Consider the following 25,768-nt stretch of genomic DNA (forward strand, 5'->3'; position numbering starts at 1 on the left):
GCCACCACACCTGGTTAATTTTTTTTTATTTTTTGTTGAGATGGAGTCTCGCCATGTTGCCCAGGCTGGTCTGAAGTCCTGGGCTCAAGTGATCCACCTGCCTCAGCCTCCTAAAGTGTGGGGGTAACAGGTGTGAGCCACTGCACCCGGCCCCCTGCTAATTTTTAACAAATTTTTTTGTAGGAACAAAGTCTCACTTTGTTGCCCAGGCTGGTCTTGAACTCCTGGCTTTAAGTGATCCTCCTGCCTTGGCCTCCCAAAGTGCTGAGCGTATAGGCGTGAGCCACTGTGCCCAGCCTTTCTTTTTTTTTTAAAAATAAATTGGTTGAGTTTGGCACTTTGTAAATATGTACCACTGGAATATATGAGCTATTATTAAAACCAGATGCTGTTACTTCTCCTTTGCTATAACTAACTTTTTATTTCTGCAGTATACGTTGCTCTTTGGTTTAGGGGACTAACAACTTTTTTAAAAAATAAAATTTTATCTATGTCTTGCAGGGCTGTTACAGGGGGTTATGAGCAAAATGACACCTGGCCAGGAGGGAGGTGGGGGCTGAACCAGCCCCAATTCAACCAGGAAGGGGCATTTTAGTGTTCACACCAAAACCACCTTCAGCTGGCTGTGAGCTAGGGTTGCTGCTATGGCCAGTGGGGGAGGCCTTTAATTCTAAGTCTTACGTTCTCAGTGTGCCTCTTTCTAATTCAAAGGTACAATATAAATAGACTGTGTGACCTGCATGAAAACATTCCCGTTTGTAATGGCACATCTCACAGAAAATTACTATTTTTCAAACCACCTATAATGAGAATGGATGTCAAAATGGGATTCTAACATTTTGTAAGACCCCAAATTTATCAAATAAAGAGTCAAATATGTGCAATGAACTCTTCCTGAGACAGGAAGAAGGGGCACGTTTTAGAAAGATATTCAACAGAAGGGTTTTCTAGTTGATTGACTATCAAGGTAGAGAAAAACCTATAACCCCATTCATTAAAATATGACTATTAACACCTTACTAAATATCCTTCTACATCCTTACCCATGCTTTTATACACATGCTTTTAACACGTGTTTTAAATAACAAAAATGAGATTCCACGAAATCAACTATTTTAACCTGTCCCACTCACTCCCCTCTTTATTATACTTTTTGTGTCAAGTTGATTTATTTATTGAATAAATAAAATCCAGACTTTTCTGTTTAACGGCCTGAATGAATTTGCTCTTACACAAAGCAAATGCTCTCAAGAAGCTCATTCTTGAAGATGGTTGAGAAATATGAATGACTAATATGAAAAGAACATTAATCCATGAAATGTACATGAATATGGCCAGGCGCGGTGCCTCACGCTTGTAATCCCAGCACTTTGGGAGGCTGAGGTGGGTGGATCACCTGAGGTCAGGAGTTCAAGACCAGCCTGACGAACATGGTGAAACCCCATCTCTGCTAAAAATACAAAAATTAGCCAGGCATGGTGGTGTATGCACGTAGTCCCAGCTACTTGGGAGGCTGAGGTAAGAGAATAGCTTGAACTCAGAGGCGGGGGTGGAGGTTGCAGTGAGCCGAGACTGTACCACTGCATTCCAGCCTGGACAACAGAGTGAGACTCTGTCTCAAACAATGACAACAACAACAAAAATTTACATGAATATGCATATCAGCTGAAAGCAAGTGCATTACAAATGTAAGTGCAATTTAGTTGAAGGGGTGAGGGAGCCTGGGTGTCAATGGGGAAGCCTTGGTGAGCTCCTAGAAGTAGGATGAAGGCTGTGAGACAGTCTCAGTCCTGGTGATACAGTCAGGATGATGTAACAGGGTTCAGTGAGGGAGTGCAAGGTAACAGAACAATATGGAGTATCTTATACTAATTCCTGCAAACTTCTCAATTATGTACAAGGAAACAAATACTTACAAAACAGAAGAAAATGGCCAGGTATAGTGGTTCATGCCTGTAATCCCAGCACTTTGGGAGGCCGAAGCTGGATCACCTGAGGTCAGGAGTTCGAGACCAGCCTGGCCAACATGGTGAAACCCTATCTCTACTAAAAATACAAAAATTAGCCGGGCATGGTGGTGGGCGCCTGTAATCCCAGCTACTCAGGAGGCTGGGGCAGAAGAACTGCTTGAACCTAGGGCGGGGTGGAGGTTGCAGTGAGCTGAGATCGAGCCATTGCACTCCAACCTGGGCACCAAGAGTGAGACTCCATCTCAAATTTAAAAAAAAGAAAAAAAAGAAATAGAAGAAAACACAGCAGTGGATACAGTGCTTTTTGGTTCATTCAAAGCAGTCCCATCAGAGTAGCATATTAAACTATACAAACGGCTCCAAATGGCAAAATCTAGACAGTAGAAAATCCCAGGGTCCTAGTTATGTTGTCAAATAACTTACCAAAAAAAAAAAAAAAAAAAAAAGATGAAGGAAGAACCTACAGATTAAAAGAGATTTAACAGATTTATCAAACAAATAAAAAAGGACTTTTTTGGAACCTAATTCAAACAAAGTTAAAATACATATGACATTTACAAGAAAACTGGAAAATCTGGACAGTAGATATCTGATATCAAGAAATTGCTAATTTTTTAGATGTAGTAATAGTATTGGGTTATGCTTTTTAAAAGTCCTTATCCATTAGAGATGCATATTGAATTATGGGTGAAATAATATGATGTACAGAATTTCTTTCAAAATAACATGTGAAGGGCGGCCAGGTATGGCAGATCATGACTGTAATCCCAGAACTCTGGGAGGCTGACATGGGAGGATCGCTGGTGTCAAGGAGTTCGAGACCAGCCTGGGCAACATAGGGAGACTGTCTTTACTTTAAAATACACACACACACACATACACACACAATAAAAATAATAATAATATGAGAAAGGACAAGTGGATAACGAAAGCACAGACAAAAGAAGACTGGGCTTGAGCTAAATCACTGTGGAAGCTGTGTGATGAGGACAAGGGGTTTCAACAGATTATTCTATCTGTTTTTGCATATAGTTGAAATCCTTCATAATAAAAGTTAAAAAAAAAAGTGCTACACCACAAATCCTAACGTTGACACTAAATTCTACAGCATGAAGAATTTATGGAAGAGTGAGACTCTGTCAAAAAAAAAAAAAGGTTGTGGAAAATTACCTAATGATACAAAAAGCATAATAAAGGGGGTGAGTGGGACAGGTTAAAATAGATGATTTAGTGGAATCTCATTTTTGTTACTTAAAAAAAACATGTATCATAGATATAAAAGCATGGGTAAGGATGTAGAAAGATACTTAGTAAGGTGTTAACAGTCATCTTTTAATGAATGGAGTTATGGGCTTCTCTCTACCTTCTTTAAGTATACAGTTTAAGAATTTAATGATTAAAAAGTCACGCATGTTGTTTCACCCCAGCAGTGTTGGCTTTACTAAAAACACACACTCTAAGAATCCCATACATGAAAGTTGGAACTTTAATCAAGAACATGTCAGAGAGAAGCTGCTTGAGCAAGAAAATATCTGAAAAGCAAGCTCTCCTAGAAGAGAAGCAAGGCCTCCTTAACAGTTTATGAGCACACACCTGTTAGGAGCACATACTGCCAGTGCCTTTCACTCTAAGTCTCTCTGTAAGCTGTAAAAGCAAACAGTTTAATGGCAAATACATACTCTATCCAGGTTAAGGTGCCACAGATTTATAAACGTGTAAAAACACCAGACCTTGTTTTGGGGTTAAGGTGAGAAAAGGGCTTGCTAAACAGTCTCTTTCCTAGAAGGAAGTTCTCTTACCCACTCACTCCCTGGGACAGAAGGTCAAAGAGCATCTCTGGTTGGAATCATAATGCTTCGGCCTGAAGTGACGAGGCCACTCACTACTTTAGTTGCCCAAGCAGTATCAAAGGAGCTCACCTCATAGTCTTTCCTTGGAAGAATCTCATCCTCCTCCTCCTGTGTTTCTCCAAGGATGGTCTAGAAAAACAGATCCGCAGAGGGAGCCTTTTTTAGTGGTTAAGAGTGGAAGGAGGCAGAAGTATTTACTGAAATCAGTGGCTAGCTTCTAAATCATCTGGAGCCATTATCAAATAGGAACCAGCCCTCAAAAAAAACCTTTCAGGGGTGAGGGACCATGTGGGTGAGGATCTACAGCCATCAGCTGAGCTCTTCATTTCCACTGATAGAGTCTCCAAATAACCACCCTCCTCTTCAGGACACCTCAAAGATGTCCAACGCCAGCTGAAGAGGGGGGTAAAAAATTCAGGTTCCATTTGACAGTGTGACGTATCTGAAATCAGAAAGGACTTGTCAACTCTGGGAACACAACTCAAGTTTTCCCAGGATGCTTTGCAGGGGGAAGCTGGACTGTCAGTGACCCAGAAAGGGTGAGGAATAGAGTGAGAAAGGACTGGAGAAACTAAAACAGTAGCATGATAAGCGCAAAGTCCTGTGAGGAAGCTCATTCTGAAAACGCTTGTTTCATTCCAAACTCTTTTCAGATGGAAATAAAAGGAAACATGGGTGGGATTTACTGGAGCTGGCCTGGATTCTCCCTCAGATTCCAGAAGGGGATATGAGAAAAGACCCCAGACTTAGGCACGTGAAGCATGGTAGACGCTTCGAGAGCCCGGGCTGAGGTCCTCAGGCCCCACCCGCTGCCACCTGCGGGCCCAGATTGGCCCGGCCGCACCCCCGGCAACGCCTCTCGCAGTCCCTTAGCAACCGCCCCCTCCCCAGCCCGGCTCCGCCCGCTTCTTACCAGCTCCTCGGGGGTGCGGGTCTCACGCTCACCGCAGCAGCAGCACCACCTGCAGCAGCAGCACAGAGACCCCCTGCACCCCGCCATCTTCCTCCTTTACTGCCACTCTGGACCCCTCTACCAACACCCTGCCACCCAGGATCTGCGCCTCACGTGACTGGCCCCGGGACGGTCACGTGGCCCTCTCGAGCTCTGGGACTGAGACCGGGAGTGGCTGCAGACGGGTGGGGCGAGGGCTCGCGTCACATGACGGTAAAGGCACGGCCTCCAACGAGACCTGTGGGCACGGCCATGTTGGGGGCGGGGCTTCCGGTCACCCGCGCCGGTGGTTTCCGCCCTGTAGGCCCGCCTCTCCAGCAACCTGACACCTGTGCCGCGCCCCTTCACTGCGTTCCCCGCCCCTGCAGCGGCCGCAGTGGTGCGGCGGGCGGCCGAGCGTTCTGAGTCACCCGGGACTGGAGGGTGAGTGACGGCGAGGCCGGGGTCGCCGGGAGGGAGATCCCGGACCCGGCAAACAACCTCCCCGGGGCAAGGACGTGCTCGTGGGCGGGGAGCGCTGGAGGCCGGCCTGTCTCTCTTCTTGGGGGGGGCTGCCGCCCCCCCTGCGCACCCTTCGCGGGATTAGTGTAACTCCCAATGGCTACCACCTCCAGCGACCGCCAACCCTCAGGCGAAGACTCACTTTGGCTCCCTGCCTGGACGGAGGGGCCCCTGAGCCAGGGGTGACGATCCCGCCCCTCTGACCGGCCCAGGCCCGTGTCCTCGCCCCCATCGGTGACTCAGTGACCTGGTGACTGGATTCTCGGCCACCTGGGCGCCGAGACGGCTTCCGGCTCCTGCCTTTTAAAGCTGCCTCCCCGGCGAGCACCTGGAGAAGAGCGCTGGGCCTGGGGCACTGCGGTCCCTGGCGCCCACTGCGTCCCGCTGCGCACGGGGGTCCGCCGGGACCTTTCTGGGAGTCGTGGGCTTAGTATCCCAGTGCTTGGCGCAGACTAGGTGCTCAGTAAATGGCAGAGGCTTATTTTGAGAGAGTGGCAGCGCCTGGCCCTTTGGCGCTCAGTGAATGTTGGCTATCCCCGTGTGCCAAACTCTGGGGATACCCCAGGCAGGACACCGGTTCTGGTCTCAGGGAACTGGGGAAAGAGAAAGGAGACAGGCCTTTTCACCCAGAGTTACAACCCAGGGTGCTATGGGAGTCCAGCTGATAACGGATAAATCGTGGGAGTTGGCTTACAAATATGGCACGTGCCTGGCATATACTAGGAATGCAATAAGTCTTTGAAAATCAGAGGGTTTGCAGGTGGTTCAGCTTCCTCCTACTCTAGGTTCTGTTCCAGCAAGCAATTAACGAGGTGCGCCCTTAAACGCTGGAGGAAAGCCAACTGGCTGCTCTTGCTGTTACCCCTCCTCCCCGCCCCCGTTCCTCACTCCCCACAGCCATCCCCACTGAGAATCTGGAGTTTGAGGTCAGAATGAAAGAGAGCAGCCCTAGGGGGAGAACGCTTTGGCCCAGGGTTCTTAGTCTGGAATCAACTCCTTGTCTTTCGATGTATCCACGTGTAGTCTGTGCACCTGTGTGTGTATTTCAGGGGAAGGGAGCAGTACATTTAATCAGATTGTCAAAAGAGTCTAAGACCCGAAATGGTTAGGTACACGAGGTTAGTGGTGGACAGTCTGAAAGAAATGAACCTCACCTGGTCTTTCCTCTGTTGTGCCATGTCACCACACACCGATTCACTACTGCGTGTTTGCCCATTGCTGTGCAAGTGTTTTGTTTGTTTTTAAGTGTTTGTCTTATTTTCTTAACCAGACTGCCAGATGGCACTATGCCCTCTGTTGGCCTGGCTGTGCCCTGGTGGCTCTGATTACTTGTTTCTGTTTTTTTTTTTTTTTTTTTTTGAGACGGAGTTTCGCTCTTGTCGCCCACGCTGGAGTGCTATGGCGCATTCTTGGTTCACTGCAACCTCTGCCTTCCGGGTTCAAGCGATACTCCTGCCTCAGCCTCCCGAGTAGCTGGGATTACAGGCGCCCGCCACCAAACCTGGCTAATTTTTATATTTTTAGTAGAGTTGGGATTTCACCATGTTGGCCAGGCTGGTCTCAAACTCCTGGCCTCAGGTGATCCACCCACCTCGGCCTCCCAAAGTGCTGGGATTACAGGTGTGTTTTTTGTGTTTTTAAGAGATGGAGTCTCGCTATGTTGCCCAGGCTGGCCTTGAACTCCTGGGCTCAGGCGATCCTTCTGCCTCAGCCTTCCCAGTAGCTGGGTCACTGTGATGATTTGAATTGAATTCTGTGGTGTGTAAGAAGACCAGCCTGCAAGGCAAGCACAGATGGGGCAGCTTTTGTTCTGAGAAATTCTTGCCCTTACTGAACTTGGGTCTGGCTATTTTTGGAACATGGCCAGCATCCAGTTCTAACCCACGACACGGTCTTTTTGGAGTAGCATGAACTCAGGAGAAATCTGGCTGCATAGTCAAGCCCTCACCCCTTCCATCCTGTACACAAACTGTTTCAAGTAACAGATGTTCCAGGCAGAGCCGGCCAGAGTGAGCTGTTCCTTCTCTGGAGGGTGATCTGGTATCCGTGAATGCCTGTTGGCCTCATCTCCACCAACCCCTGCAGTCTCTGCCCCTGAGTCCCCCTCCTTCCATCCGCCTCCCCTTACTAGAGCCTCAGCCCTCCCTCCTCGCCTGGAAGCCTTGCCCCCGCCCCCTTGTGCTGGCTGGAGCTCAAGCCTCTTCCTTTGTCGCAGCTCCGCCCAGTTGAACACACCCGCTGGGGAAGGTGCCTCTGTTCCCTCCCCACGCACTCTGGGCCTGAGCTGACAGAGATGGACCATCGAAAAGCCAGGGTCCTCCCAGCTGGGCACTACTGCCCCTCGCTAGGAATATGGTCCTCGCATGTCGGCAGCGTGAGGTCCTCTGTGCCACCTTCCATCAGGTAGCTGTCACCGAGGAGCATGTTGTTGCAGTGCCGGGTGGGGGCTGCCTTGCATGCAAGGAGCCTGGCAGTAGCGGAGGGCAAGGCTTTGAGTGAGGCGGCCCCGACAGCCATAGCTGAGGAGCATGGAGCCACTGGGAGGGGGCAGTGTCACCTTTTTTGGCCTTCTTCTTCTGTGGAAATACAGCGCCTCCGGCTTGAACCTGCCACTCAGGTGTCTTGATGTGCCGGGGGTGTGGCTGCCTGCCCCCTGATGCTCCCTGCCCCACCCCGTGCAGCAGGAACCCAGCCATGGTGAACGAAGCCAGAGGAAACAGCAGCCTCAACCCCTGCTTGGAGGGCAGTGCCAGCAGTGGCAGTGAGAGCTCCAAAGACAGTTCGAGATGTTCCACCCCGGGCCTGGACCCCGAGCGGCATGAGAGACTCCGAGAGAAGATGAGGCGGCGATTGGAATCTGGTGACAAGTGGTTCTCCCTGGAATTCTTCCCTCCTCGAACTGCTGAGGGAGCTGTCAATCTCATCTCAAGGTACATTGATGCAAGGTTAAGGTGGGGGGTGGGGAGTGGTGGTGCCTGGGGAGCCAACTGTCATCCCTGAGGCTGGGCTGCCCTTTAACCCGGCAGAAAAAAGCAGCCGGAGGGGGCAGGAAGGAGAAGGCAGAGTGGGTCATCTGATCTGCAACTTCTCCGTTGCCTGTAAAAGTCCCTCCACAGTGTCAAGGTATTTTAGACACACTCTTCAATGGGTTAAAGATGTTGATTCTCACACTGTATTCTTTGGGGAAACTTGGGGGCTGGATCATGAGTGCAGTTTAGGAAGTCACAAAGCAGTGAGATTGTTTTCAGCAAGTTAGAAATTTGGATTATGCTTCTTGAAATCTAGAAATGCCAACTGAATTACATTAGCACTTCATGAATTGCAGTTTTTTTTTTTAAGTTTATGCCTTTTACTGTATGCACATCTCACATGTCACTCCCAAGTTTTTGAAGTTTAAACGCACAAGGATGTTTAAATACACCGTTGATAGCTTGTAACACAAGTATTCGTGCACATCCAGGCTTTTGAGTCTCGTTTTGGAACTTGGCCTTGGTCTGCACAACTGTAAGCTGCTGCACAGGGCTTGGGGGGGTGGCATGAAAGAAAGTGAGTCTGCTGACCCTCTTTCTAACTGTTCCTACAGCGAGGCTGTGCTTGCCACAGTTAGGATTCCCCTAACTCTCAACCATGATGTCTTAACTCACCCGAGATAATAAACAGGCAAGCGCTGTGAAAAGTCTCAAGTGCTGCTCTCACACAAAATGATAGCGCTGTTGTTGTGTCTTACCTCTGTAATAGTGATCATAACGGCACCTCACATATACTGAGTATTCGGTTTGTACACCAGGCACCGTTCTAAGTGCTGTGGAACCAGCTGCCGTCATATTCTCCTAGTGTTATGGTTTTTTGTTGTTGTTGTTGCTTTTTTTTTTTTGAGACAGAGTCTCACTCTGTGGCCCAGGCTGGAGTGCAGTGGTGTGATCTTGGCTCATTGCAACCTCTGCCTCCCGGCTCAAGCGATTCTCCTGTCTCAGCCTCTCAAGTAGCTGGGATTACAGGCACCCGCCACCACACCCAGCTAATTTTTGTATTTTTAGTAGAGATGGGGTTTCGCTATGTTGGCCAGGTGGTCTGGAACTCCTGACCTCAAGTGATCCGCTCACTTCAGCCTCCTGAAGTGCTGGAATTACAGGCGTGAGCCACCACGCCCAGCCTCCTAGTGTTATTATGAAGTGGGTGCTACTATCTGCCGTGTCTTATAAATAAGGAAACAGAACTCACAGAGATTATGTACCCAAGATCACACAGCTATAAGTAGCAAAGCCAGGATATGAACGCTGATTGGTCTGTCTCCAACCTTCATTGATGCTTCTCTAACTCCTGGGCCCCATGGGAAGGCAGTGAGGGATGGTATTTCTCCTGGAACCTCTCTTCAGAAACAAACCCCCTACAGGTTTGACCGGATGGCAGCAGGCGGCCCCCTCTACATAGATGTGACCTGGCACCCAGCAGGTGACCCTGGCTCAGACAAGGAGACCTCCTCCATGATGATCGCCAGCACCGCCGTGAACTACTGTGGCCTGGAGACCATCCTGCACATGACCTGCTGCCATCAGCGCCTGGAGGAGATCACGGGCCATCTGCACAAAGCTAAGCAGCTGGGCCTGAAGAACATCATGGCGCTGCGGGGAGGTGTGGAGCCAGCACTCCCCTACACTCTGGGTTCTGGCTTTCCCAGAGGCCGCTTGGTAGCCTGAACTTGGTTCCTGAAATGGTCCTTTACTTCTTCCTGGGCCCCATGCTGAGGATCCGCAGGATCCCATCCCTGCCAGTAGTATCAGTAGGCATTGTGGTTAGTGAGTCATCCTGGGCACCACACACAGGCAGCCACCTCTTCCACCTCTTGACCTCGACGTAGGAGTTCCGTCGGGAATGGAGTTGCGGCCTGATAACCCTCTGCCTTGCCTACACCACTGCATCGATTGCTGGCTGCACCCGGCACTTGGCCCAATCACAGAGTAACAGAGTATCTGGGAGTGAGAATAGCCGGTTAGGCCTCTGGTGCCTGCTGTTGTCAGGCCACCCAAGAGTGGGAAGAGGGAGCCTGATGGGTGGGATCCTATGGCCTCGTGCTCCCCACCACAAGACCCCTTCACTTGAGATGAGTAGAAAATTCTCCCAGGAGGCAGGAGCCCCAAGGCCGTGGGATGGGAGAGGGTGGCAAGCGTGCCCAGGTAGAAGTAGGGAAGGGATCTCCAATCCTGCAGGCACAGTGAGGAGCAGCGGTGGTCTCCTATTCTCCACCGCCAGCACAGGGTCAGGATGCAGTGAATATTGAACTGGTGGGCTGCTTTTTTCCCTCCTGCTGTCTTACCAAGTGCTAGAAAGCGAAGAACCAAACCTAAATAATATGAAGTTTCTGCCTTCCAGGGACTCGCAGTCCTGGGTGTCGGGGCTAGGTAGAGGGAACAGAAAGGGTCTCTGGAGGTTGGGTGAGACCCAGTGACCATGACATCCACCAACCCTGCAGACCCCATAGGTGACCAGTGGGAAGAGGAGGAGGGAGGCTTCAACTACGCGGTGGACCTGGTGAAGCACATCCGAAGTGAGTTTGGTGACTACTTTGACATCTGTGTGGCAGGTGAGTGGCTGGATCATCCTGGTGGCGGGGATGGAGCTAGGGAGGCTGAGATGCCCAGAGAGCCTGTCGGTGTTCGGTTCAGGACACAGTGATCAGATGCACCCATGGGTCCGTGCTGGATGAGGGACATGCAGAGGTGAACTGCACCGTGTCCTTGCTCCTTTTGTATCACCCACTCCCCTCCTGGGCCTGCCACCATCGACCGCTAGCTTTTTGTTCTTCTGCCTGGCTGTGCCCTTAGCCTGTTTGGCCTTATTCTTTCTTTAAAACAAAAGGGGTCTGGGCGTGGTGGCTCACGCCTGTAATCCCAACACTTTGGGAGGCCAAGGCAGGCAGATCACCTGAGGTCAGGAGTTCAAGACCAGCCTGGCCAACATGGCGAAACCCCGTCTCTACTAAAAATACAAAAATTAGCCGGGTGTGGTGGTGCACGGCTGTAGTCCCAGCTACTCAGGAGGCTGAGCCAGGAGAATCTCTTGGACCCAGGAGGCGGAGGTTGCAGTGAGCCGAGATCGTGCCACTGCACTCCAGCCTCAGTGACAGAGCAAGACTCCATCTCAAAAAAAAAAAAAAAAAAAACCACCCCACAAAAGAGGGATATTTACTAACAGGATTCCAGAGGGCAGGGAACCCAAGGTCAGGAGATGGCCTCAGACCTCATGAGGCACTGGAAGAGGTCAAAAAGCAAGGCTCTCCCTCATTCCCTCTGGGACCACAGGGTCCCCCATCTCCACTTCCCACTGCACATCTGTGCTTCATCTGGGAGACCTGATACCCATGCTTTTCCAGACACCTGGCCTGCTCCTGAGTGTGCAGAGTGTCAGTTCCAGCCAGTTCCCCAGGCTAATGGACAGGCCTCCGTTCCAAATTCCCGGGAGAGAGAATCACCATTGGCCACAGCCACAAGACCAGGTTCACCCAACAGAAATGGGTGGGTTGGACTTCTCTCCCACCCTTGAAGCTGAAGGCTGGCATTGAGCTCTCAGCGTCTCAGACAGGGCTCAGGTATGGCGAGACAGTGTGCGCCGGGGACGGGAAGTCCCGGGATTGGCATATTTTCTGGGATGACAGTTTTTTGCCAATATTTTGGGAGAAATCCTACCATTTTTACATTAAACATGGCTATGTTATGGAGTAGCATCTAAAGTAATATGAACTAAAAAAAAAAAAAAAAAGGCCAGGTGCGGTGGCTAAAGCCTATAATCCCAGCACTTTGGGAGGCCAAGGCGGGCGGATCATGAGATCAGGAGTTTGAGACCATCCTGTCCAACATAGTGAAACCCCGTCTCTACTAAAAATACAAAAATTAGCCAGGCGTGGTGGCGCATGCCTGTAGTCCCAGCTACTTGGTAGGCTGAGGCAGGAGAATCGCTTGAACCCGGGAGGTGGAGCTTGCAGTGAGCCGAGGTCGCGCGAATGCACTGTAGCCTGGGCAACAGAGCGAGACTCCGTCTCAAAAAAAAAAAAACCCCAAAAAACAAACCACATGGCTTCAAGAAAATTACATGTTGTGGGTGACTTTGGCCTTGTCCCTAACCCCCGATGGACATGTCCATTCTGTCAACAGGGGTGTTTAGGTGCTAAGTCTGGGAAGCACTGATTAGGAGTCAGAGAACAGACATTTCCAACTGTTAAATTGTCATCGCTTGTATCAGCCAAAATATAGTCAGTTAATGGGGGAATGTGCACCAGTGATGGGCGTTAGGTGATAATGATTGGAAACTAGTGAAGCTGTGAGCTCACAGTTGCTGAATGGTTTTTTACTTTGCTTATCAAGTGGGTAATGAAGATCAGTGGATTAGAAAACACCAACCTGTTCGGCATGGTAGCTCATGCCTGTAATCCCAGAGCTTTGGGAGACTGAGGCAGGAGATCAAGACCAGCCTGGGCAACATAGTGAGACCCTGTCTCTACAAAAAATAAAAACATTTTAAAAAAGAAAGCCCTCAGCTGTTCATGATAGAAAAATAGAGTAAATAGCAAAATCTATATGTTATCAAATGCTAGAGTTGTTCAGTGATATTTGGGTATTGTAGCTATAGTTTTCAGCTATTAAAAAGCCTTGCTGTTTCTGAAATTCCTACTGGGAAAATAGCATTGTTATTGAAAGTGTGAAGCCCCATTGCTTTATCCCCCACTCCCTTACTCCTTGAAACAATAGTTTTTATATTCATTTTTGATGACTCTGGGTTTCTTAAGAACAGAACTGCCTTATCAGAGCAAAGCAGCTTGGCTTTCCGCCTGGCTCAGAGTCCTGCCCTGGGCTTGGGCTGATGAAACCAGCACTCCATGTAGTTTCATGAAGGCCTATGGTCGTCCTGCTTGCCTGACTGAGCCAGGCTGCTAGTAAGTTTAGTCATTGAGGAAGGGGGTCAGAGAGTTCACAGAGCCAGTAAGGAGCCTATGGGACATCTGGTCCCACCTCCCAAGCAATTCCGGATTCCCGTCTTCGGCATCTACTGCCCCTGTGTTTTCAGACTCCGGGAGCTCATTGTTTTGTGGGTGGCTTATAGTACTCTAGGCAGCTCTCTGAACTGGATGCTGATTCTGCCATTAGAAACAACACAGAATATGACTAATAAAGAACTTCACTAGGGGGCTGGGTACAGTGGCTCACGCCTGTAATGTCAGCACTTTGGGAGGCCAGGATGGGAGGATTGCTTGAGCCCAGAAGTTCCAGACAAACCTGGGCAAGATAGCAAGACCCCATCTCTAAAAAATAAATAATTAATTAAAAAAAATTTTTTTAATTAGCCAGATGTGGTGGCTTGCATCTGTAGTCCAAGCTACTCAGGAGACTGAAGTGGGAGATCACTTGTGCCCGGGAGTTCAAGGCTGCAGTGAGCCATGATTGCACCACTGCACTCTAGCCTGGGTGACAGAGCTAACAGGATTCCAGACCCTGTCTCTGGAATCTCTAGAGCGAGACCCTGTCTCTGAAACAAAACAAAACAAAAAAACTCACCTATGGTGGATCCTTTTTCCCCAGGACAGACCTTTGGACATTTGAAAGGAGTTTCTGTATTCTTTTCATTCTTTTTTTTTTTTTGAGATGGAGTTTCGCTTTCGTTGCCCAGGCTGGAGTGCAATGGTACGATGTCGGCTCACTGCAACCTCTGTCTCGTGGGTTCAAGCAATTTTCCTGACTCAGCCTCCTGAGTAGTTATCACAGGCATGCACCACCACACCTGGCTAATTTTTGTAATTTTAGTAGAGACGAGGTTTCACTATGTTGGCCAGGCTGGTCTCGAACTCCTGACCTCAGGTCATCCTCCTAACTTGGCCTCCCAAACTGTTGGGATTACAGGCGTGAGCCACCGCACCGTGCCATCCATTCTTTTCTTTGAACAAAACATCACTTTCTTCAGTTCTTCCTTGTGTAACTTGGTTTCTAACTTTTCACTATCTTGGACCCCTGAGTAATTTCAATGTTACATTAAAAACAATGTTTAATACAGTGCCTAGAGAAAAGTCAAGCTTAGTACCCCAGATGCTGCCCAGCCAGTGCTAACTGTAGCATTTTCTCTTTTCCATGGCCACCAAGTGCAGGCCTGATTTGCTTGGCTGCTCAAGGCAGGACACTGTGGGAGTTTGGAGCAATCCACCCCCACTCTCGGAAGGGGGCTCTGAGCCACCTCCCCTGAGAGTCATCTCTGGGGTCAGAAGCATATCAGTCATGAGCCCAGCTACTCACTGTTTTAGTTCAGGCCGTGCTGTGCTGTGCTGTGCTGTTGGAAGGTGCAAGATCGGAGCCCCCGAAGCAGAGGGCTCTCTCTGCCCAGTCCCTGTGGTCTCTTCATCCCTCGCCTTGAACAGGTGGAGGCCAGCCTCTCCTGACTGTCATCCCTATTGGCAGGTTACCCCAAAGGCCACCCCGAAGCAGGGAGCTTTGAGGCTGACCTGAAGCACTTGAAGGAGAAGGTGTCTGCGGGAGCCGATTTCATCATCACACAGCTTTTCTTTGAGGCTGACACATTCTTCCGCTTTGTGAAGGCATGCACCGACATGGGCATCACTTGCCCCATCGTCCCCGGCATCTTTCCCATCCAGGTGAGGGGCCCAGGAGGGCCCGTAAACTCCCTCCACCCCGCTCCCACTGCACCGTCCTTGCACAGGCTGGGGGCTCTGGATGGAGTGCTCAGTTCGCTGAGTTCTTCCCAGATCTCCTATCAGGTCCAGAACTTGCACAGCGTTGCTTGGCCACCCCATTTTGGTTACCTCTAATTTTCCCCCCAAAACCCAGCAGCAGCGTCTGTTGAGGGGTTTGTTGTACTTTGGCCGACAGGCATCACCAAAAGGGATTCCAATTCTCATTACAAATCCTGCTTAAATCAGTGTTTCCCAAATGTGGCTGTCATCAGAACCACTTGATAAGCTTTTTCAAAAAATGGATCTCCAGGTCCCACCCCTGGAAGTTCTGACTCAGTAAATCTGAGGGAGGTCCTCGGAATGTGTGTTTTACTTCTTGAGCTTGGCAGGTGATTCGGATGATCAGTGCAGCATGGGAACAGCTGGGTTAGATGACACCATGTTACCAATAGACACATCTAGGGCTAAAAGGCTGGCTTAACCCAAGGCTGGAATGCTTAGGGCAGCTGCTCTACTCTGTAAAAAGTGGGAAGGCTGGGCGTAGTGGAATGTGCCTGTAGTCCCGGCTACTTGAGAAGCTGAGGCAGGAGGATGGCTTGAGCCCTGGCATTTGAGAGCAGCAAGACCCAGTCTCTAAAAACAGAAAAAAGGGGAGAAAACAGCAGGCCAAGTCCAGGTGTGCTCCTGTAATATGATCGGACTTTCGTGGGTCCCTCTGCCTAACACTGCGGTTGGCGTGGAGGATGGAAGGGGGAGAAGTATTTAGGGTGGGAGACAGGCTGGCCAGCGGCCGCCACAGCCCCTCATGTCTTGGACAGGGCTACCACTCCCTTCGGCAGCTTGTGAAGCTGTCCAAGCTGGAGGTGCCTCAGGAGATCAAGGACGTGATTGAGCCAATCAAAGACAACGATGCTGCTATCCGCAACTATGGCATCGAGCTGGCCGTGAGCCTGTGCCAGGAGCTTCTGGCCAGTGGCTTGGTGCCAGGTCTCCACTTCTACACCCTCAACCGCGAGATGGCTACCACAGAGGTGCTGAAGCGCCTGGGGATGTGGACTGAGGACCCCAGGTGAGGGCGGTGGCCCAGAGATCCCCAGAGGAGGGTCCAAGAGCAGTCCCGGCTGCAGTGCTGGCTCCCCACGGTGGTACAGATGGATGTCTGTGCCATGGCTAGCTGGGCACACTGAAGGCTCCAGTCTCAGAGGGCATCAGATGGAAGAACCCAGCCTCAGTGGTGCTCCCCTGCTTCCGGCTCCCTGTAGCCAATCCCTTGTCTCAATTCTCTTTCCCCATCCTCACCCAGGCGTCCCCTGCCCTGGGCTCTCAGCGCCCACCCCAAGCGCCGAGAGGAAGATGTACGTCCCATCTTCTGGGCCTCCAGACCAAAGAGTTACATCTACCGTACCCAGGAGTGGGACGAGTTCCCTAATGGCCGCTGGTGAGGGCCTGCAGACCTTCCTTGCAGATACATCTTTGTTCTTGGGAGGAGGAGGACAGAAGTTGTTTGCATGCTTGTGGTTGACCTGGGAGGAGTCAGGGGCAGGATTTACAGGAATGGCCTCCTGGGCATGTGGTGGCACTGCTCTCCGTCAGGAGTGTGCCCTGACCTCTGGGCACCCCTCTGCCAGGGGCAATTCCTCTTCCCCTGCCTTTGGGGAGCTGAAAGACTACTACCTCTTCTACCTGAAGAGCAAGTCCCCCAAGGAGGAGCTGCTGAAGATGTGGGGGGAGGAGCTGACCAGTGAAGAAAGTGTCTTTGAAGTCTTTGTTCTTTACCTCTCGGGAGAGCCAAACCGGAATGGTCACAAAGTGAGTGATGCTGGAGTGGGGTCCCTGGTTCATCCCCTACCCCTGGCCTGACCGCAGCTGCAGGCCAGGCTGCGGGGCCGTGACTTCTCCACCCTGTGCCCTCCTGTCCATGCTGTGGACATGGTACCTTGGCAAAGGGAGAAGGGTAAGTTGGGAGACCTCCACCTGGAAGGGCTTAGGGAGGCAAAGACAGGCTGGGTCTCTGTTGGGGGCCGTGAGAGGGACTCAGGATGCCAAACCTGATGGTCGCCCCAGCCAGCTCACCGTCTCTCCCAGGTGACTTGCCTGCCCTGGAACGATGAGCCCCTGGCGGCCGAGACCAGCCTGCTGAAGGAGGAGCTGCTGCGGGTGAACCGCCAGGGCATCCTTACCATCAACTCACAGCCCAACATCAACGGGAAGCCATCCTCCGACCCCATCGTGGGCTGGGGCCCCAGCGGGGGCTATGTCTTCCAGAAGGTGTGGTAGTGAGGCACGGGGCGCCCCCCTCTCTTGACTGGCACCCATGGGTTCCCCAGAGCTTAGGGCAGAGCAATGTCTCTCCTGGGCTCTTTAATTTTGAATGAGCATGGATCGGAGCGGATGGGAGCTCATGCTTTAAGTCAGATAGACCTGGCTGGGTACGGAGCCCGGCCAGCACTTTGGGAGGCCGAGGCGGGTGGATCACTTGAGGCCAGGAGTTCGAGACCAGCCTGGGCAACATGGTGAAACCCCTTCTCTACAAAAAATACAAAAATGACCCAGGCATGGTGGTGCACACCTGTAGTCCCAGGTACTTGCGGGGCTGGGGTGAGAGGATCACTTGAGTCTGAGAGGTTGAGGCTCCAGTAAGCCATATTTGTGCCTCTGCACTCCAGCCTGGCCCACAAAGTGAGACCCTGTCTCAAAAAAAAAAAAAGATTGGCCGGGCTTGGTGGCTCATGCCTGTAATCCCAGCACTTTGGGAGGCCGAGGTGGGCAGATCACAAGGTCAGGAGTTCGAGACCAGCCTGACAAACATCATGAAACCCCATCTCTACTAAAAATACAAAAATTAGCCGGGTGTGGTGGCGGGCGCCTGTAGTTGCAGCTACTTGGGAGGCTGAGGCAGGAGAATCGCTTGAACCCGGGAGACTGAGGTTGCAGTGAGCTGAGATCATGCCACTGCACTCCAGCCTGGGTGACAGAGCAAGACTCCATCTCAAAAAAGAAAAAAAAAATAGAAATCAGACCTATGGAGGCAGGTCACTTGACCTCTCTGAGCCTGGTTTTCTCATCTGTAAAATGGGATGTAGCTTGTGTTCTGGGCATGAAACCTAACAAAGCACGTAATGTGCTTGGCACACGGGAAGAGCAGGAAGCGCTCCTTGAAAGGCAGCTGCTGTTACTATCCTGAGTTGACACCTCTCTCCCAGGGCTGCTGGAGTTAACATTATGTTCTGATCTAAGGCCCACGGGCACTAGAGCAGAAAGACCTGAGTTTAAGGACCAGCTCTGCTATTTACTGTCAGAGTAGCCAACGTGCTCAACTTCCCTGAACCCACTTTCCTCACGTGGGGATCACTGTGCCCAGCCTCCAGTATTATGAGCATTCTAGCAAATGAGTTTGAGTAAACCCAGCTTAATCCCTGCTAGGCACTGGTCCTAGAGGAGATGTCAATGTCATTGTCACCTTGCAGTGACTGGGGAGGATGGACTGTGTAGGGCCTCTCTCCCATGGCTCAGCTTGTCAAACCAGTTGCTGGTGTTGAGAGATGGCCTCTTCGTGGAGTCTTCCCTGACTGATTGGGAGAGGGGTGGCCAATAGCCCTCGGACCCGTCCAGACTGAGAAACTCACATCCCCACTCCCCTCAGCCTTTGCTTATGGACGTGCCAACACCACAGTTCATTATTCCATCCACATGGCCGCCAGTAGTCCTGATACCTTAGGTGTCTGCGAAAGGGCGTCTGGCAGGGCTGGGGTTGGTGACAGGCACCTGTCTCTCCCACAGGCCTACTTAGAGTTTTTCACTTCCCGCGAGACAGCGGAAGCGCTTCTGCAAGTGCTGAAGAAGTACGAGCTCCGGGTTAATTACCACCTTGTCAATGTGAAGGTAGGCCAGGCCCCGGGGTTCCCACAGAGTACCAGGCCCTTCGTTCAGCAAACACCCAGCAGCTAGCCTGGGCTAGGCATTGTGCAAGACAGAGAGATACAGGCAGAGCTGGGGCCCTGCTCTTAAGGAGCTCCCAGCCTAGTTAGGGAGGCAGATCAATGTGTGACCACCAGCCAGTGTAAGTGGGAAAATCAAGTTCAGGAGAGGATGCTGTCGGGTCCAGAGGAGGGATATCTCACCTGGGAGGCCAGGGAAGGCTTCTCAGAGGGGTCATCTGTGGGAATCACTAAGGACAAAGAGGAGTCGGCCAACAGGAGAGAAGGGTATTCCTGGGACAGGGCAGAGGACAGGCAGAGGCAGTGAGCTGCCCCATCTGGGGAAACCAGGAACACGAGCAGGAGGCGGCGGGAGTGTTAAGCAGGGGCCAGGCCCACAGAGGTCATGGTTGTCCTGCTGGAATTTGAGTTTTCCCTAAATGCAAGGGAAGCCTTTCTCCAGCAGTGGAGTGGCTTGGTTCCTGCTTTATTTTAGGCAAATCACAGTGGATGGTCATACAGATGATAGGGACTGGGGAAGGCTAGAGCCGGGGAGGCCAGCAGAGAGACCCCTGGAGTGACCCAAGCCAAACACCGTCCTGGAGGTGGGCTAGACAAGAGGGAACGGATCAGAGAGTGAGCAGGGGGTGCTCAGGGAGGAGAGGGGAAGTGGCCAGGACGCCTCTAGGTTCAGGCTTGTGTGGGGAGAGATATCATTCACAGATGCAGGCAGAGGAGGCCAGGAGTGGAGGCACAGGGAGAGGGGAGTGGAGGCACAGGGAGAGGGGAGGCCGGGAGTGGAGGTGCAGGCGGAGAGTATTGAGCCCAGACAGCCCCAATGAGTCAAGGCTGTCCAGGCAGTGGGACTCCAGTTGTCCTTGGCCCAGGTCTTACCCCCACCCCGCATCCCCTTAGGGTGAAAACATCACCAATGCCCCTGAACTGCAGCCGAATGCTGTCACTTGGGGCATCTTCCCTGGGCGAGAGATCATCCAGCCCACCGTAGTGGATCCCGTCAGCTTCATGTTCTGGAAGGTAAAGGAGCCGGGAGCAAGCTTGCCCCGCCCACCTGGAAAACCCTGGGGAGGGACTGGGACCAAGTCCCAAGCATGTGCTGAAGGCCACACTGGACCCAGCCTTCAGGGCACACCCGGCTCTGACTCACCCGTGTCACTGCTGACGCAGGGTGTTTATTTCTGGGCAGGGGTGGGAAGTGATACTGGCAGCGGGCCTTGTTCTATTCCGGGAAATGTCCTGTTGAGCAGAGCCCTTGGAGAGCCCTGTTAATCTTGCCTGTGTGTGTATGCATGTGTGCGGGGGTATGTGTGTGGTATGTGTGTGTAGGATGAGGCCTTCGCCCTGTGGATTGAGCAGTGGGGAAAGCTGTATGAGGAGGAGTCCCCGTCCCGCACCATCATCCAGTACATCCACGACAACTACTTCCTGGTCAACCTGGTGGACAATGACTTCCCCCTGGACAACTGCCTCTGGCAGGTGGTGGAAGACACACTGGAGCTTCTCAACAGGCCCACCCAGAATGCGAGAGAGACGGAGGCTCCATGACCCTGCGTCCTGACGCCCTGCGCTGGAGCCACTCCTGTCCCACCTGCCTCCTCCACAGTGCTGCTTCTCTTGGGAACCCCACTCTCCTTCGTGTCTCCCCCACCCCTGGCCTCCAGTCCCCCACCTGACGATGGCAGGTAGACTGGAGTGAGGCTTCCAGGCTCTGGCTGGACCTGAGTCGGCCCCACGTGGGAACCTAGTACTCTCTGCTCTAGCCAGGAGTTTGTGCTCTTTTGGTGGGGAGCACTTCTGTCCTGCAGAGGACCACAGTGGGTGGCACCTCCTGAGAAGGCGAGGAGAGTGGTTGTTGCCAGCTAAGCCCTCGAACCAAGGCAGCCTCCAGAGCCAGCCTGGGACTCGAAGTGAACTTAGACTTGGAGCCCGTGCAGCACAGGCAAAACACATGGGCATCAGGCACTGGTGGCATCGTAGAAGAGATGTGGCAAAGTGCTGTACCCTTCCACCTCCTAGAGGTGGGCAGCTGGGCCCCACCTACTTGTGACTGAAGGGGCACACCACTGCCCTGCCTGCCCGCTTAGCCGTCCGCGGCACCAGCCCCCTGGATGGGCACTGGGCTGACAGACACCTACCATGCTGCTTTTTGGCACAGTTGTCTATTCTGGGCCTTGAGAGAAAAAGTGCCCCTTAAGGGCTGAAGGCAATCTGAACCCTTGTACTTGGTGGGGCTCGTGGCCTTCCCCTTTTACCTGTCTGTGGAGGCCTGATGCTGCCCTGTTCCGTCAGAGGCCAAGATGAGATTCGCCAGCATAGGGGCCCCAGATCTGCCTGGGCCTGTACAGCAGCCCAGCTTCCTGGCGTATTTTTCAGGTAGGCCCTTGTCCTGCCAGCTGCCCTCCTCGTCCCCTCATCCTGTCCCAGAGGTTATCTGCCTGGCATGGCTCCCCAGGAGTCACCTGCAAGCCCCATGGCCTGGGGGCAGTGACTGGCAGGTGCAGATGGGCTGTTTCGTGTCCTGGAAGAGCAGCCTGATGGCCAAGGGGGTGGACGCAATTGTGGGACGTCCTCTTTACTCCTGTCCTGGCCTCACTGGCTGGGGCAGAGGGACAGCCGCTAGGAGAGACTGAAAGCAGCAGCTAGGACTGAGGAGTGGGTTTTATTGTTCTTCAGAGCTCTTCAAGCTGTCCCCTCTGTCATCACTCCCTGGATGTGTGGGGCATGGTTCCTTCCCTGGGAAGGCTAAGTTCAGTTCTGCTTTTTATTCTGTGGGAACAAGTCATAGCTGCAGCTGGGCCCCATGCTGTGCCCCAAGCCCCCAACCCCGCGGGGCTCCGGCGGCTTCCTGTCCACTCTCGGGGCCCTTGGGGCCTGGCTTGCTCCAGGGTCTCGAGCTACTGGCAGCTCCTCTCCTTGGGCTCCTGGCTGCCAGGCGTTGGTGCCACTTCTTAAAGGCCTGGAACCAGGGAGGGGAGGAAATGCTATTGTTGTGGGCTTTCTCCGGGGTCTGTGCTGTGCCTGCTAGAGCAACCCCTGTGCCCAGCTTCTTTTGTCCCCAGGGCCCCTCCCTCTGCCCCAAGCAGCCAGCCAGTCTTGCCCAGGCCAAATGCACAAGCTCAGAATAGATCTGATGGTGAGCTGGGAAGCTGTACTCAGAGCAGAGCAAATGGAGGGGGGCGCTCAGGACCCAGGCCCTCCATGGGCTAGTGTGAGTGGCAGCCATGCCTCATGCCACGCCTTCTTCCCAAACTGATGGACCGGGTGGGCCTGGCCTGAGCTGTGGCCACAAATCAAATCAAGGGCTCCAGCATCCAGCCTGTGTGTTCTGTAATGGAACTGACCCTCTCCCCTGAAAACGAAGGGGCCCTGGGGCTGGCAAGCAGGGAAAGTTCCGCGATGCGCGGCTGTGGCACAGGCTTCTGGAAGGCTGGCTGAGTGGAATGCAGGGAAGGGGGCAGTACCTGGGAAAGGACCCAGCCATCTTCCTGCTGCTGTAACTGCTGAGCCACTCGCAGTCGCAGGATCCGCTGCCACCACGTCCGCCAGGCCCATCTCAGGTGCCACTCCCTGAGCTTTGGGGACAGTTGGCGGAGAAGGCCTCTTGTGCTCAGGCTCCCCTGCAGTCCCCAGCCCTTCTGCCTTTCTCCCCCCACACCTCTGCTGCACCAGAGTGAAAGGGCTATGGCAAGGGGGTGTCATCTGAGGAGTATTAATGCAGATTCCTGGGCCTGTCCCCCAAGGTTTTGGAGTCAGTAGGTCCAAGGGCCATACTTTTGAGAGGGGTTAGGGTTGAGTATGAGGTGAAATGGGAGATGGTCAGTGTGGAGAGGGGCGCGCCCACTCACCAGGGTCCGTGCCAGCTGCTTTGCCCCTTGGGCATCCACCCAGTGTTGCCATGCCGCTGCCAGGCACCTGGCCTGCTGGGAACCCCGCAGCCCGTGAAGCAGTGCCTCAAGGCACCGGCACCGCAGGTACTTCCTCCTGATGGCCAAGAGCATCGTGACCCTTCAGGGCCAGAAGGAGGGCAGAGCCATGGGCCTGGGCCTGGGCCTGCTTTTCCAGGATCCTGCAGGAACGAGCACTGGCCAGAGAGGGCCCAGCTGTAGCCATGGCTCAGGCAAGCCCCTCAGCCCTTGCCCCCAATCCCTCAGACCCACCAAACTGCACACACAGCTCCTCTCACCCTAGCCTCCTTTTATGGGCCTCGCTTTGGGCTTTGCGGGCTCTGGGCTCAGGGCTGGAGTGCCTTCTTGGTCCCTGGTCCCTCGTCCACAGGGGCAGGCCTGGGACCCAGCTACTCTGTCCAGGCCACTGCAGCCAGAGCTGGAAGGCAGGGCAGAGGGAATGTTCTCTGCACCCTGGAAAGGGGAGTTGAGTCAGAAGAGGTTAATGTGGGTCCAGGAAGGCAGCTGCTCTTAGTGCCCGCCTAGGAGTTGAGTACAGTGAGGAGGGTGGAGGAAGGTGCTGAGCTCAGCCTTGTGCCCTGCCCCCATCTTCCCAGGCCTCCAGCCACTCCGGGCTGCCGCCCAAAGAGAAATCACAGGGGCGGGGCAGGAATGCAAAGTGTTTTCTCAGAACAGCCGAAACATTCCCAAGAGGGAATGGATGGGGAGAGTGGTCAATACACATAAGACCGTGTCCCAAGGAGCTGATTTCCAGGCCCCTGAGGACTGGAGACCACTTCACCCCTGCACTTAAGACACCGTTTGTCCCCCGGGGCAAGGTCTCCTTACTCTGAGCCCAGGCCGTTCCCCTTGGCTTCCTCTGTCCACCCAGGCTGCACTGCAGTGATGGCGCAGGTGGCACCAGCCCTGTGGCCTGTGTCCAGCAGCTGCGGGTCTGAAGGAATAGCCAGAAAGGAGCACCTGAACTCCATGGGCTTGGACCTCCTGGGGCCCCGTTGGGATTTCTTTGCTGCTCTGGCTGGCAGGACACATCCCGGCCTTTTCCACCCCTTACCCCATGTGGCTGAAGACATTCCAACAATGGGGTGGGCCCATAATAGTTACCCCTCAGTGCCTGGAGCACAGCCCTGGGAGTGGGGTATTTCTCTCCCCACTTAAAACATTTCAAAGCTGAGTTACTTGTCTGAGGCCTCATCCCTCGGAAGTGGTCTGACTCCAGAGTCCGAGCCCCCGGCTAGTACTCTACAGAGAGGGGGGTCTCCAAAGGGGCTGCTGAGGCATGTGTGCCTGTGGCAGAAAAGAGGGTGCCTGGAATTAAGCACCCTAGGTGCCATTCCCAGCGTTTAGTTTCTAGAGGCCTCAGTTTCTCCATCAGCATATGGGATCCTTGTCTTTACTGACAAGAATGTAATAGAAATATAAAAGTACTCTGAAAAGCAATTGCCCTGTAACTTATCTAGAAAGCAAAGACACTGAGACTCCAGAATCTGCTGTTGCCATAGCCCCGTATGTGTGAATTCTGCAGCTAGCCAAGGCTAGTTCCTTTCAATTCCATTTAAAAAACAAAAACCAGCAGGTGTGGTGGCTCATGGCGTAATGGGCCTGCCCAATACTTTGGGAGGCCAAGGCAGGTAGATCGCCTGAGCCCAGGAGTTCGAGACAAGCCCTGGCAACATAGTGAGACCCCATTTCTACAAAAATAAAAAATAAAATTAGCCGGGTGTGGTGACACACGCCTGTAGTCTCAGCTACTCAGGCGGCTGAGGTGGGAGGATCGTTTGAGCCCTGGAGGTTGAGGCTGCAGTGAGCTGTGATCGCACCACTGCACTCTGGCCTGGGCGACAGAGTGAGACACTGTCTGAAAACAAAAAACAACGACTGAAAAAAAAATCACCTTAGCTTTTTCTCTTAGAATCTTTTCTAAAATGTATTCTTTGTGGCATTCTGAAATAGGATTCATGATGATGCCTGTTATCTTAGGGACACTACCTCGCCTGCCAGTATCTTTGGGGCTGTGTCCTTCAAGGACATGTCCCCAGACTGCTGTGCAGTGTCATTTTTTGTGTTTGGTTTGGTGGTGGCTTCTTCCCTCTTGCTAGGCCATCAACCTCTTATCACCATTTGTTGGTGTCAGAACTAACTGCTTCTGATCTGGAGAGGGACTGACTGATGCCTCTGGGTAGAGAGAATTATGAAAGAAATTTTGGTATTTTTCTACTTTATATTTTCTGACTTTTCTGTAATGAGCATATTTCACTTTTCCAATAAAACAAACAAACAAACAACAACTTGGCCTGGCGCAGTGGCTCACACCTGTAATCCCAGCACTTTGGGAAGTCGAGGTGGGAGGATCACTTGAGTTCAGGAGTTCGAGACCAGCTTGGGCAATATGGTGAAACCCCGTCTCTACTGAAAATACAAAAATTAGCCAGGCGTGGTGGCGTGCACCTGTAGTCCCAGCTACTCAGGAAGCTGAGGCAGGAGGATCGCTTGAACCCGGGAGGCGGAGGTTGCAGTGAGCTGAGATCGCGCCTCTGCTTCAGCCTGGGCAACTGAGCCAGACTCTGTCTCAAAAATAAACAAAAAAACTTGACAAGAAAATGCTACTGTTCTCGTGTACCTATTCTGATCCTCGACTGCACCGTGAGAAAGCATGCATTTCAGTGTCTCCCTAACAGGCTGTGACCCAACACGCTGGTCTTTGCGGCCGGACCTGCAGTGGGCTGGCACTCGACAGGTGCCGGGTTCATCTTTGCTGATGGATTCAGAGTGGCTCGTCAGAGGCTGACTGAGAACTGGGAAGACGTGGTGTGTACAAGGCTGCTGGGCCCCTGGGGAGGCATCCAGCCATGCTGCCACCACGGGCTGAATCAAGATGATTCTACGGCCGGTGGTCCGAGGGTCATTTTTGGACCTCCCGCCCTGCCTAGGCTACCTTCTCCTGCTTCCAAGGGGCTGGGGCGTCCAGCAGCAGGCTCCCCCTGC

General features: G+C 52.5%; 3 protein-coding genes across 10 annotated transcripts in view; 1 reads left to right on the forward strand and 2 right to left on the reverse strand.

The window, feature by feature from the left end:
- Positions 1-5,021, reverse strand: part of CLCN6 (chloride voltage-gated channel 6) — a 36,686-nt gene extending 31,665 nt beyond the window's left edge. For 2 of the 3 annotated variants that reach the window (XR_002914891.3, XM_024246547.3), the window contains exons 1-2: positions 4,734-5,021; positions 3,890-3,949 (exon numbers count right to left, since the gene is read on the reverse strand). Coding sequence is in view for 2 of the 3 variants with exons in the window: in XM_024246547.3 (XP_024102315.1) it covers positions 3,890-3,949; positions 4,734-4,820 (147 nt within the window). In the remaining variant the exon portion in view is untranslated. 3 annotated transcript variants of the gene reach the window in all.
- Positions 5,022-5,046: 25 nt separating this feature from the next.
- On the forward strand, positions 5,047-25,384 carry MTHFR (methylenetetrahydrofolate reductase). Of its 6 annotated transcripts, none has more exons than XM_024252944.3 (12): positions 5,047-7,676; positions 7,955-8,203; positions 9,667-9,905; positions 10,744-10,854; positions 14,711-14,904; positions 15,762-16,012; positions 16,247-16,381; positions 16,572-16,752; positions 17,029-17,211; positions 18,724-18,825; positions 19,776-19,895; positions 20,205-25,384. In XM_024252944.3, exons 1-12 carry the CDS (start codon positions 7,567-7,569, stop codon positions 20,421-20,423), a joined length of 2,094 nt encoding a protein of 697 aa, XP_024108712.2. In that variant the 5' UTR covers positions 5,047-7,566; the 3' UTR covers positions 20,424-25,384. The 6 variants fall into 6 exon arrangements, with proteins under 6 accessions (XP_024108712.2, XP_024108734.2, XP_054397660.1 ...); XM_024252966.3 differs by having other exon boundaries at positions 20,355-25,384; XM_054541685.2 differs by having other exon boundaries at positions 7,958-8,203.
- C1H1orf167 (chromosome 1 C1orf167 homolog) overlaps positions 21,259-25,768 on the reverse strand; it is a 29,705-nt gene continuing 25,195 nt past the window's right edge. The window contains exons 17-21 of the mRNA XM_054541682.2: positions 23,612-23,717; positions 23,062-23,236; positions 22,724-22,859; positions 22,340-22,450; positions 21,259-21,834 (exon numbers count right to left, since the gene is read on the reverse strand). Coding sequence (XP_054397657.1) covers positions 21,658-21,834; positions 22,340-22,450; positions 22,724-22,859; positions 23,062-23,236; positions 23,612-23,717 — 705 coding nt within the window. The 3' untranslated portion in view covers positions 21,259-21,657. The remainder of the gene's footprint in view (positions 21,835-22,339; positions 22,451-22,723; positions 22,860-23,061; positions 23,237-23,611; positions 23,718-25,768) is intronic.

Source organism: Pongo abelii, chromosome 1, assembly GCF_028885655.2.
Source record: "Pongo abelii isolate AG06213 chromosome 1, NHGRI_mPonAbe1-v2.0_pri, whole genome shotgun sequence".
In the NCBI taxonomy this organism is placed as follows: Eukaryota; Metazoa; Chordata; class Mammalia; order Primates; family Hominidae; genus Pongo; species Pongo abelii.